Source organism: Conger conger, chromosome 8, assembly GCF_963514075.1.
Source record: "Conger conger chromosome 8, fConCon1.1, whole genome shotgun sequence".
Taxonomy (NCBI): Eukaryota; Metazoa; Chordata; class Actinopteri; order Anguilliformes; family Congridae; genus Conger; species Conger conger.
Window position 1 is genome coordinate 13,204,969 of NC_083767.1, and position 14,072 is coordinate 13,219,040.

The window sequence follows — 14,072 nt, forward strand, 5'->3', positions numbered from 1 at the left end:
GTGGAAGAAACCAGAATTATAATTCTCCATAAATAAAACCAACGCACCCTTTCTCTGCTCCCAGACTCTCAGATACTCTCCGATACCCAAGCCTCCTGAATTTCACAGAGAGGCTGCATTAAAACCATCGCACCATTTCTCTGCTCCCAGGGCACTCGGCTGTCAATTATTCTCAAACTTTCTACAGACAAAAATATACGGAGGGAAATAATAAATTCTTTGCCGATGCAAAATGCATACTCTGTCCATCTTTTCACAAAAGGCACAAAAGGCGTTTCGCCGGCGTATCTGAATAACATGAGCATAATCGTCGAACCCTCCCGCCATCCTGTCAAGCGCACGCTTACCTAGTGCGGTGTGCATCGGTGCAATGCAAATGCCCCGTTCTGGCAGCGATAATCACCCGCTCAATTCCCCGAGCAGACTCGATTCAAACACAAAAGTAACAAACAAGACTAAATGGACTGTGCCATTTCGTTTCCGGGGGGCAGGCAGACGATTACAGAGAGGGGGAGAAAGCGACCGACTCATCAGCAGAAGCTGGCCCAGTTATTAGGCCGTTTGAAGTATCCCAGGGTCGGCTGGTGTTGAATTAAAAATGAATAAAGTGAAGAACGTGCTAACGCTGCAGAGGCCCGATCGGAGGGAGAGAGGGCATCTGGCCCAAAGAAGTCCACGCTTGTTACAAGCTTGACATTTTTAATAATATAAATGTGTCAATAATTAATATCCCCTAGTGGTTACAGTTCTAAATGGTGGGGTGAACGGGAGATGCAAAATAGCATTCGCTGTCTCCGTGCTTAAGTGGGGACGGGGCAGCCGTCATCTTTCAAAAGACAAATGCAGGGGGAAAAGACCTGAACAACCACAAAGCAACCGAATGAAGCAGTAAGAAATATAAAACACTCATTCATTACAGCACCATCCTAACGGCAGACTATACGTCTTTACTGCTGACGTCCTGTCGCTTAATAAATGTCCCCGTTGTGAATTTGACAGTGCTGTATGGCGCTGTAATGCTCCGTAAGAAATGTGCGGTGCGGTGTGGTGCGGAGCGGGCCGGTGGCGCACGGCTAAGGCATCGAGCCGTAATGCACACCGAGGCCCGGGGTCCGCGCCAAAGCCCAGAGGCATAATTGGGCCGCCGCTCCGAGGGCGGGAGGAGGGACTCGGCGGGGAGGCCTCCGGAATGCCCCGGAATCACGGTCCAGCTTGAGGAAGGTGGGTCAATCTCCTTCCGGCTGCCGGAAAACGAGGTTGTCGCGGTGTTTCCTCAGTGTGGGTGATTGAAATAAACAGGGTACACTTGGCAACCAAATTGGGAGAAAATAAAAAAATAAAATAAAATAAATATAAAATAAAAAAGTGCAGTGTGGTTGGCAGTGGACACACAGTCTTACATCACAATCCACGTCCTGTCAGTCATTTCCAGCTGCTCCGCCCCCCTCAGCCATCTCAAATATTAATCTCCACGGGCAGGTAGCAGGTAATGCCCTTTCTCTGGGCGAGATGCCATAGTGATAATTATCTCATACAGTAACGGTCATCTTCACTATGTGCTGTATTGCCTTTCTTACTTTCATTATACCCGACGAGATAGTACAGTCCCAGAACTTTAGAGGCCACGTTAAATGCTTCCCATCAAAAAACGTCACCATCAAAATCTATTGGGTGAAGAAGCGGCAAGGTCGTACATCTTCCTGGGGATCCTGTGTGTGTTTTTGTTAATCACAAGGAAGCTGCAAGGCCTTGTCAAAATCACTGATGATTTTATTCCCAAAAGCATTTCACGTGGCCTACTTTCAATTACTTTCAACAGTGAGCATTCAATTACGTTTCTGTACTCGATTGATCTTGCCTGCCGCAACTGAGCCAAACTTTTTGAGTTCGCTAGGTTCCAGTACACCAAACAGTAAAGCGCAGAAAAGAATTTGAATCCAAACCAATGACGTATTTGAGCCAGGTCTGGCTGGCGCACAGCAGGGAAGAAAGAAGCCAGGCCTGCCCACAGTCATTTCAGGAGTCCCCACCACCCTGTTCTCCACTCAGGCCGAACTGCTGAAGCTGAGCAGGTGCGGGCCTAGTTAGCACTTGGGCGGGAGACCTCCTGGGAGCGTCAGGCTGCTGCTGGAAGAAGTGTTGGTGGGCCAGTAGGGACAATCCTCCGCTCTGGACCTAACGGAGATCCAGCGCTCCAGCACAACGATGGAGGCACCGTGTTTTAGAAAGGCTCTGTGCTTCAGAAGATGGAGGCACCGTGTTTTAGAAAGGCTCTGTGCTTCAGAAGATGGAGGCACCGTGTTTTAGAAAGGCTCTGTGCTTCAGAAGATGGAGGCACCGTGTTTTAGAAAGGCTCTGTGCTTCAGAAGATGGAGGCACCGTGTTTTAGAAAGGCTCTGTGCTTCAGATGATGGAGGCACCGTATTGCAGAAAGGCTCTGTGCTTCAGAAGATGGAGGCACCGTGTTTTAGAAAGGCTCTGTGCTTCAGAAGATGGAGGCACCGTGTTTTAGAAAGGCTCTGTGCTTCAGAAGATGGAGGCACCGTGTTTTAGAAAGGCTCTGTGCTTCAGAAGATGGAGGCACCGTGTTTTAGAAAGGCTCTGTGCTTCAGAAGATGGAGGCACCGTGTTTTAGAAAGGCTCTGTGCTTCAGATGATGGAGGCACCGTATTGCAGAAAGGCTCTGTGCTTCAGACGTTAAACCGAGCGCCAGGCTCAATGTGGCCATTAAAGATCCCACGGTGCTCTTCAAAAGAGTAGGGATGTTAACCCCGCGGAGTCCTGGCCAAATTCCCAGAAAAACTGGGCTCTCTACCTCCAGCCACCTAATCACCCCCTACCTCCTGATTGAATGTCACTGCAAAGAGAATGAGTTCTCAGTTGATCTACGTGGCTAAATAAATAAAAGGATGTATGTTTTTTTAAGTAAAAAGCAGTAATTCACATTTGGCTCACATTCAAAAAGTGCGCACTAAAAGAGAGATGTGGGCAAAAAAGTGTTTAAAATTGAGACAGATTTAATTAAAAACAAAGTGGTTTCTCTTTCACATCCTTAATTACATCATGTGTACTATTCCGAAGGCTCTCTCTCGATTGTAGACCTACCGGGTAAATGTATAAATCAGAAAGTTAATGTGTAGCATCAGAATTCATTTTGGCTTCTTTTTATTCAGGCTGGCCTGGATTTAAATGAAAATAGTTCGTTGCTATGGAAACTCTTATCAGTGAAAATTAAAATGACGAAGAAAATGAAACAGACCTTGAGAATGCTAAAAGCAAGAACAACAAAAAGAATATGAAAAACACAGATTTACGCCAGCATTCAATCAACATTTGACTTGTAAATGGAAGAGTGAATAAAGTAAAAGCAAGTGCAATTAAAAGAGTGCAACATTTTTTTCACAAACTCAGTTTGGCAAGTTCATTTTACTGATTGCAGAGTTTATGAATGAGTAAATAATCATTAAATCAAAACAACTTTCAGGTCAGCGGTCTCAGGACAAAATAATGTAACTTTCAATCATGCCAATACTGGCTGTTGACATCTATACACTGAAACTCCACAACTAAATACTTTGACAAATTCAACATCCCCACCACCATTCCTCTTCACATACACATTAGTCAAAAGTTTGTTGACAGTTTCTGTTTATATCCAATATAAATGTATCCACAGAGGTATTTCATAACTTTCGTTTGTCTTTTCAATAATTTTTTGTCAGACTAGACAAGTTCTCACCAATCCTCTTGTTGTAGCTTCATACTCACATTGACATTGTTCCCCACCCTTGCCAGTACAGTGAACAGTGCTCAGTCAAGGGAGCCTAGAGATTTACAGAGCTATGAAGCAGCAGCCTTCATAGTAACGTGACAACCCAGAATACAAATGACTGTATTACACTATAACTGGAGAACGGCAGAATCGGACACAGACAATGTCAGATGACCATTTTCATAAAACCAGGGCCAAGTGGAAAGCAAAGCTGACATTCGCTGTTGATGAACTCATAGCTCAGCTCATCGCTGGAGCCAGACCAATCTCAACGAATGCGTATTTTGACACAAACCCAGGGAAAGCGTTATTAGTTATGGGTTATTGTTATTAGCTTTAGCAATGCTAATGGACAGGGCATGGAGACTCACCTGTCAGTTTGTTAAGCTCAGTGAGGGTCTCTTGGTAACTGCTGATCACCTGACCATAGTGAGCGATCACCTCCTTCCGCAGATTGTCCCAATGGGGGGAGAGCTCCCCCAGGTCCTTCAGTTCCTGTATCCTACAAAGGGAGGGAGAGGGAGGGAGAGAGAGGGAGAGATGGAGGGAGAGGGAGGAAGGGGGAGATGGAGGGAGAGAGGAAAGGGGAAGAGAGGGGGAGATGGAGGGAGAGAGAAAGGGAGGGAGATGGGGGAGATAGAGAGAGAGGAAAGAGGGAGAAAGGGAGGGAGGGAGGGGGGAGTGAGAGAAAGAAAGAGCGAGAGAGAATGGTTACTATGATTGATTGTTGTTATCACTACACTTTGGCAATATGCATTTTGAAATATCTCATGCCAATAAAGCATTTGAATTGAACTGAGAGAGATAGGGAAAGCAGTCTAGTGAGAAAGCGCGAAAAGAGAGAGAGAGAGCAATGAGAAAGAGACAAAGGGATAGACTGAGTAAAGTCCTGAATGTAATTACATCCATTGACTTGGTAAATACACATGCAGTAGATTCCATCACACAGGGACACGGTGAATTGTACACACAGTCAGGGAGCTTTAGCACAGCAGTCACTGAATTAAAGCACGGAGCCTGTAGAGCACTCTATTTCACGAAATGAAGACAAACAAAAACATCATATTACATTTATAAAACCGGTCCAAACACTTCACCCAGTAGCCTCCAACCAATGGGGCTGTAAGGAAATTAGGCTTTGGGTTGACTCAGCAAAACTCACCGAACAGGCCGGGCATCCAGGAGAACCATGAATGCAGAATTTTACACAAACTTCTTACAATTGCAAATACAAAGACACAAAACAATGCATGGTCTGGCCCCACTGAGAATAAATATTGTAAAGTGGCTGTGAAAATTGTGGAAAATCATTGAGATATTCAGCATCTCACAGCATTGCAAGGCCAAGCTGAGACTGGAGGAGATCCATCTCAATCAGCAGGTACTGACGCCGATTAACCAGGGCTGACCAACCCTATATCAAACGTCCTGCAGGCTTTCCACCCTAATTCAGCTGGATAACTGCACTGAGTAAAACTCGGAACAGCTCCATTTACTTCAGTCCATGTGCCAGATTTGGGAGGCTTCCAGGTTTTACTCACTGCAGTTATCCAGCTAACTCCATAATCCAACTTTGTGTAATAAGGCCCAGTGCCCATCTCTTTGATCTGAAACAAAATATATTGTCCAGAGTGGGACACACCTTAAAAGGACCTCACATGAAAGCCATCTAACCCACTTGCACCGTCATTTAGTGGTTCATGCTTCAGAGGCAAGAGGCTTGATTGCTGTAAAATTCATAGTTATCAACAGTTTACCCTTCAGCACAAAATGCCACTTACTGAATGCAAACATTGGGCCTTTGCAGTCACCAAAGCACGGCAAGTTTAATAACGCTTCAACGGCTCCTGTGCTGAGCGCTAACATTTCAGCCGGCGCTCCGCCATACAAATGCAATGCAATTAAAAAACCTTTATCACTGCCACCGCTGAATCCGGTCGGCAGTGTCAGGTTAAATCGGAGCACCCAGAGGGAATGTATTGTATAGAACCACGCAGCCAATAACGCATCCGACAAACCCGCTGGCGCCCTTCCATACCGCCGCGTCGAGCTCGCGCCTGATGCTTTTATGTTAGCGGTAATATACGCCTCTCTCGGCGGGAGCGTTGCATGAGTATGACGCCGTCTTTCATCCTGTCAACCACTGTCCACTGCCAGAAGGAAGCCTGCTCAATATGCCTCCATTAGTGTCAAGCAATCTGGGGAAGCTGTAAAGAAAGGGATTGCTCGCAACAGAAGAGATGATATCGGAGATGTTATTCAAAGTGCCTTGTTTGTGTAAGAATGCCGCGTGATGGATTGAACACGGACGGTTCTTGGAACGTTTCAGTCACAAGTCGGGACTCGTGATGACACGATGAAAAATAATGTGAATAGTGCAAAATGTTACAACAGCATCCACAGTTCTGAAACCGAACAGCTCCTGTTCTTATCCTGGGATTTTTTCACGTGTGGAATTTAGCTACTAAAACAATTAAGCATTCAATGTGTGGCCTATGCCTTCAAATATGCATTCTTTAAATCCAGCTTTCTTCATTTTGTAGTAACAATTACATTTTACCCAGACATTTTATCTAATATTGTTCTCAGGAGGCTTGCATATCTTAAGTCCTCCAATTAAGATAAAGGAACAACTGTCTTTTTTTTTTATGTTATGACTGAAGATGACACAGTAACTAAGATGATTTTTTCTTACATTTTGTTTGGTTTCAGACAGTCCATTTTGGCGTTTAGTCAGCCAGACTGATGCTAGAAACATAATAATATTAAACAACATTGTCTGACAGGGGTTACATCTAAGGGCATGTCTACTATGTTTTATATGTTTATTGCAATAATAAATATAAACTGATAACCGAGTTAGCAGGCACACAAGAACAAAGCTATCAATCATGAGCCAAGGCCGTAATTCATAACAAGGTAAGTGAAATATATTTAATCAAAAGAGAAAACATTCAATATAGTTGACCAAGTAATTACAGTGTGCACATAATAAAACTGTCCATCCAGTATGACACAATGGTCACCGTAATTAAAGTTCAGACATCTTTGTCTCCCTCATTTTCATTCAAGTCTATTTACAGTACTACTGTGACACTTTTTAATTTTGCATAAATTGACTTTTATTTGTGGAAAGCTGTCAATACAGATGCTCTATTTTTGCCGTTGCTCTTCGAAGGTCCCTTGCTGGGAGGAACCCTGAGTGATATAACTGCAGTCAGAGCCCAACTGTGTTATTATAGCTTTCTAAATGGCAGTCAGACATCTGTCAGATCAGACTGCGTAAGTCACATTAGCCGTTTTAAACAGGGACAGATGGGCTTCACTTTAAAAATATTTCCAAAAGAACTCCCATATTTCAGCTTCATTAGCAGCAGAATAACCCACTTTAATTGCTTTAAACATCATTGGCAATATACACCCATTTAAGTGCTGGGCCCTTGACGTACATACACATTGTGTACATACATATTTACATTCTGATATCATTCATGAAGCCTCTACCGGTATTTCATGCCTAAGTTTATTATATGTTAGCAGAAGAAGTAAATGGTAAATGCCTGCATTTGTATAGCGCCTTCATCCAAAGTCCTGTACAATTAATGCTTCTCATTCACCTATCCAAACACGCAAACACACACCAACCAGCTCATCAGGAGCAAATGGGGGTTAGGTATCTTGCTCAGGGACACTTCAAAACACCCAGAGATCGAACTGGCAATCCTCCGACGATTGCCCTTACCTCCTAAGCCAGTGTCACCCCATAGCACAAGGACATCGCATCGGTGATGGTGACCAACACTTGTATAAACAAGCCGGCCAGAAAATTGTAGGTTACCGTCCAAATGTTTTTGAGAGATTAGTGACAAAGAGAATTATTTACCCTCGCTAGATCGGCAGACTGAGGTCTGATTGCTGAATTTATCATTTGTTTAGCGACATGCCAAATGCCGGGTGCCATGCCCCCAAACAAGAGAGTAGCCTCTCGCAAAAATAACTATAATCCCTCCTTATATTTCCCTTAGTAATCTTAGACTTAGTGTCACGTCTGCATAAATTTATTTGCGCAAGCACTCAAAGATCACAGTGTACAATCCAGGCAAGCACTATCAGCACTGTGAGCTCAGACTGTTCAGAGGGATCTCTAGCCAGCCATAGAGAGCCTGAGCCCATAGAGGGGCTCTTATCTATCTCTCCGTATGCCATTATGATCTTCGCGGTGACATATTGAGACAGGGGAGATCTGAGAGAGGGAGACAGCCCTAATGACAGAATGAATCCAGAGAGGTGTAATGAGCGATACTAAAGGAGTGAACTGAACCGGGTTTCTATTAAAAAGCGACACAGTTTAACCTGCTCGCCGAATCAAAGAGCAGCAGGACTAAAAAAAGAAACTGTTCAAAGCGACTGTTCTTCACAGCTGACTACCCATGGCTCGGAAACTAATTCCTGAGCTTAACCATACCTCCTTGTAGTCTCATCGTCTGGACTTGATTAGCAATTAGATGGGAGAGTTTAAGGCAGCGATCGTCGCTCCTGGTCCTGCAGAGCCGCAGGGTCTGCTTGTTTTCGTTGTTACTTGGCACTGAATTGATCGGTTAAACCAGTCGATTACACAGTTAACTCACCTCATATGGCTTCTTGGGTCTGACTTGGTTGCTGATATTAAAGTGAAAACAAAAAACAGCACACCCTGCGGCTCTCCAGCAACAGCAATGAAGATCACTGATTTAACCCTCCTATTATGTTTGGGGTCAATTTGACCCCATTCAGTGTTTGACATCTCTTAAAAACCAGTTAGCCTTTTTTTCATCTTGATACTGCATGAAGATTCTTTTAATTTTCTATTTTGGTGGGATTAAATAGTAAACATGCAGTAAATATAATGGTATGTTTTCAGAAATCCTGCAGCTATTCAGGTTTATTTTGACCCTCTGTAACTGTATAAAATCTCAGAAAATATACAACCATTTTATTTTTATCTCAGATTTCTTTGTGGATGATTTTTCTGGCACTTTCCCCATACATGTGTCAAACTTTTCACTACCTCAGGCTCTTAAAATAAGATGTTTCTCACAGATTTTTCATATTATGGATAAAAGGCTAGTCATTTGGGAGACAATAAGAAGGTGGCACACAAAGTGTCAAAATGTTTCTTTTGCAATAATTTTGTGTTTATTTGTCGGGGTCAATTTGAGCCCAAACATAAAAGCGGTCATAAACATAATAGGAGGGTTAAGAGAAAACCAGGTTGCAGTTGAAAGATGAGCCAGGAGGGGGCGCTCTTCCCTCTGGGCAAAGCTGATCCAAAGTCCCACTGCAGCAGCGGGGATCTGTGCCGTCTCTCAGATGAGAAAGTTAACCCCAGGGCCTGACTCCATGTGGCCATTAAAGGTCCCACGGATCTTATCAAAAGAGCAGGTTAAGCTCAGTGTCCCGGTTAAATTCTCCAGCTGCCTCTCCACACCTGGCCATTTAATCCCATCCCAGCAGCCCAGCAGATACAGCAGCCCAGTCCGGTCTGCGTTCCAGCTACCTTGCACCGCAAACAACCCAGCTCCCAGATCAACTACCTGGGTGTACAAAGACAATTTTTAAGAAGCATCACATTGAGATAATCCAATAAAGATTTATTAGCACGGAATTTACCGAAATGGCAATGAGATTTTGTTCAGTTTAATACATACTCTTCTGTTTTCTCCCAAAACTACAGATAACTATCTCTTGCATTGGCCAGTGACCTCTCGGATCTCTGTTGAATATGAAAGGCAGCTTGAGTTTTGATTTACTTCTGTCGGTGTTTATTCCCGTCTTCCATGATGAAGATTGGCTTGAACCATTTCAATCCCTGCTGCCGGCACTTGTCTCTGTCGTCAATTTTTGCAATGAGACTTCAAATCATTTATTTATTTGAGACAATATTAGCTTCTGAAAAGTTACTGTTTGTTTGACAAGTGAAATTTTCTTGCCCCATTAGGGAATCTTGAAATGAGTCAAACTCTCACCTCATTAGCAATATTTTGTCATATTTAGCAAAAGAAAAGTAATAGAGATGAGATTGTAAGTCTAAATAAGACAAAAATAGTTGTTGTTTTTGGGGCTTTGCAAGTGTGTAGGATTGATGTGGCATTGAACACAGTTCAAAGAAGCACATCATCTTAAATTATATCGTCACATAATTTTCCTGACCGGTCTCAACCGGTTGGAACGGGTCGACGAGGTTCATTTGCATTTTGCAGGAGACAGGGAGAAACGGAGGGATCACGACCGACCAAACCGGGAGAGAGAGGGAGAAGCAGGGACGAGAGAGACCCAAACTTTGGGGTGAAAAAAAGACCTTTAAAGTGAAAGAGTCAGAAAGAGAGTGCTGAAGACCGGGAGAGAAGGAGCACCAACAGAAAAACAGAAACACTGAAGGACTTCATCCTTCCTCATCTCTCTCGCCTCAGGACAGCTGAACTGATATCCATCCCGACAGAGTGGCAGCTCAGCAGTGCAGCTCGAACCCCGACTCTTATGCAACTGCCGTCACGTCGGAAGGACTGAATAAATTATACGCGATGGGAATAAGGGGACTCCTGAAAGCTTTATACTGTAAAAGAAGAAACATAAAATCAGTGTCTCTCTTTCCTCCCAGTCCAAGAGCGGCACAAGTATAACATCTTAACCACTTAGCAGTGATCTCCAGACATATGGTTCATCTAATACCCAGAGCCCTTCCTTTTCAGAGGTACTGCAGTATCAAACAAGGCATCCTCTGTGTCAATACCCTTCACACAGCGCATTTCATCATCTGCTTTCCAGAGGCAAGCACTCTGACTTTGATGATCTGCCACTGATTCAATGGATGCACACTGCCTTTATCTTGGAGTGAATATCCGTTTTGTTTTTGCAGTGGTAGATACATAACCCTATTTTTTATCTCCAATGTTTAACAGCCCTATTGGAAGGTATGCCTGTGCCGTCGATGTGACCAGCCCAGCCTGTGTCTTCTGAAATGTGTTCAGACGGTAGAGTCTTTTTTCGGCTGGATACCCCCACGTCCCATCCCAGTGCCTGCAGGACTACACGTCAGAGACGGCGGTTGTGAGTGATAAGGCTTGTTTAAAGCCTTTAAAGCCCGCTCTGGGCCAATCTACGGCTAATACGCATTACCCCAGGGCATTGGCTCTCAACCTTTTCACCCACAAGGCCCCCTGCGACCACGGAAATATTCATGCCCCCCACCGCCAAACGGGAGACATGATAACCAGTCAGCCTGTCATCATTACTCCATCTCCACTGCAGTTAGTCAAGCTTTTTCCTTTGAACCCCATAAGATCATTAAAATTATTTTCAACATTTGCCCGAGTAGCGATCCTCAAATACTTACAAAGCAGAAATTCTTCTACATTTCCTTTTCCCTGATTCATATCAAACATACATGTGTGACATCCTCCAGAAAGTAAAAAGGATTTTGTACTTTGTATCCTATTAATTGCTTGCTTTGCATTATTTGGCTGAATAATTGCTTTAGTCAAGAGGATCCCCAACCAGAAGCAGCACTGGCAAGTCCAGATTCATGCCCGCAATTCATTATTCGGAAATATTTTAAGCAGATTAATTACTTTACATTGATTGTAATTGAAGAATTAACTCAAAAAAACATAAAATATGCAAAAAAGTCAACACTGAGGTGAAATTTCTATCTGTGGACCACAACGTGGGATTTGAGTCTCCCTTTGACTCACATATATCAGAGCAGAGATCATACCACACAGCCAGAAGCCTAATCAAGGCAACCATCAGGACATGGGACTCTCTCATGACCTCTGCCAATGTCCATCTGTTTTTAAAAAGCCAAAACCGACAATGTGCCATAGGGTGAGCAGAAGGCCAAGACATGGTCTGGGTACAAAAACATTGGTGTCTTTCTTTTAACTCCACAAAAATGCTGGGCTTATAGGAGGGCCCAATCAAACCGATGGACATGACTGATGAGTCCCGGGCACTGTGGTATGCATTCATGGGTCTCGGATGCAGGGCCACGACATTGTGCATTCTTCAGCTGAGCTGGGCGCAAAACCTTAGATTGTTCACAGCACAATCTAAGTCACTCAGCCTGAGTACTAAGCCCGGTACAGCCCACAGCCAGGACTTCGAGTTCCAGCATCAGAAACCAACCCAAGCTTCCTCTGAATCTCTGATATGCTAGCGCTAAGCCTTTGGGGCAGTGAAATACCCACTAGCACTCACGTTCACACCTCCTCAGTTACTTGTATGCTCAGACCTCTGAGATAAAGCCAGAGGTGGTGCTGGGGCCAGTTCTAAGGTGTAAGCATCAGGTTATCTCTCTGGGCAAACAGACAGCTTTCTTATGGGTCCATAGCACCTTTCCCCACTAAATGTAAGTTTCCTTACATTTGCGGGAATCCATTGAAACATCACTGCCGAATCAGTTCCAAAGCTCGGATTGAGATATGACACTGAAAAGACGATGACATCTTCATCGCTATATAAAGGCAGAACATAAGCTGGGGTCTAAAAGAAATTTAGAACAATATTTTTGAAGTCGACCAAAGGGAATAATCACAGCTATAGGTTACACATACTCCGAGAAGTGGAGAGTAGCCCGACAGGATGCGATTACAGAAATTTGCAACAAACTCAGGTTCCTTCTCTAAAGGTTTACATTTTCCCCATCAGACCGGAGAGAACGTATGAAACTGAGACAAATGTCATCTTGTCAATTGGAACCCCTCAAAGGCCTAGTTTTACATGTGGCTTCAAATGTCTGGTTAATGCACCATCCGCAGAGGAAACATTCCTCATATATTTCACAAAATGAGATGGAGAAAGAAGACACTTCATCAGAAATACATTCCTTCGACTTTCTTTCAAGTTGATGTACGAGGAATCTGAGGAAATGGCAAAGTATCAATCAGATTATGAACCCAGACAAGCAACATGCACAGCTGAGCAGATGCGAGAACATGCAGAATTCAAAAGTGCAGGTCAACATTAAAGGAGATAGACGAAAAGGTGCATCACTGCTCCTCTCTAATTTAGGATGGGAAGAAAGAAGACCCATGTTCTACACAAGCAAACCATGAGTCAAGCCAATGCAGTCGCACTGATGCCCTTTGGCTTTCTCAGAAATTAACAACAATAAAGTCACGGGGGATTCTTATATCATATATCTGAATGCTTCACTCATTTATCATGACCAATCATGGAGGAAGTGTGAGCATCATCTACAGAAAAAAGCATATACTGAGACAAAACCTCACTATTTAAGAATACTGAACAACAACATACTATGCAAACTAAGAAAGAATACTGAAAAATATCAGACAAACAATAGAAGAATATACACAGAACAGCAAAATTCCATGCAAACTATAGAAAAATAGATATGCCACCGCAAAACATCAGGCTGGACAACTCTCGGCTACTCAGGCATACATACTCAGGTAAGGCACCCAGTACTTCACATCAACTTCATACCATTAAGCCTGTGAGAGCTGGACTCCTGCAATGGGACATTATGTTCGCTGAACTCAATGCTGACGATCACTATACTACCACACCGGCAGCACTCAAAACACAAAACGCCAGAGCGTAACAGAGCGCAGCAAGGGCGGGAGAACACAAGCTGTGAGAGCAAGCCTGACCTGCAGTTCAGAAGAGGAAGTAGATACCCACAAAGCTAAGGTGGGTGTGAGTAGCTAATCACACCCAGTCAGCAGTTGCTGAAACAATCCCATAGGCCAGAAACCAGGCTATATCATATGCAAACAAAGAAGAAAAACGCAACGCTCTAATACAGGATACAGGAACACTTCCACTCATTTTTTCATAATGACACATTATTCCACAATGACATGGAGATATTTGACATTTTTGTACATACAAAAATACAGCAAAATTGCATACTAACATCTGGTTGCTGGTAATTTCTGTATAACCCTGACCCCCACCCCCATCAAACCGAGAAGGTGGTATAAGATTGGCCAGACAGGTGACTGATGAACAAGACTATGAGGGTTGATTATTTCTGACAGATACAAGTCAAATCACAGCCTATCGCTGCACTTCAACATGTAACCTGCGGAAACCCTACAGGTTCCCAGGCATTCTGTTCCAATCATCAGCTCCGTATCTCGTTTCTCCACGGCACGCCTAATAACTGACACATTTCTTATATGTGAGAAGATCCCGGAACCCCTAGCTACTTTACCTCGCCACCCCCTTCCTTTCCAGACACCAAAGCAGCCTTCAAGACCTAATATCTTCATAAAGAGTCAGTGGTCACTTGCTG

The 14,072-nt window shown here is 43.7% G+C and overlaps 1 protein-coding gene across 13 annotated transcripts in view; it reads right to left on the minus strand.

The window, feature by feature from the left end:
- The window catches only part of inpp4b (inositol polyphosphate-4-phosphatase type II B), a 239,482-nt gene that overhangs the window by 42,754 nt on the left and 182,656 nt on the right, over nucleotides 1-14,072 (minus strand). For all 13 annotated transcript variants that reach the window (XM_061251274.1, XM_061251273.1, XM_061251270.1 and 10 more), the window contains one exon: nucleotides 4,144-4,274. In XM_061251274.1, the coding sequence (XP_061107258.1) occupies nucleotides 4,144-4,274 (131 nt within the window). The remainder of the gene's footprint in view (nucleotides 1-4,143; nucleotides 4,275-14,072) is intronic.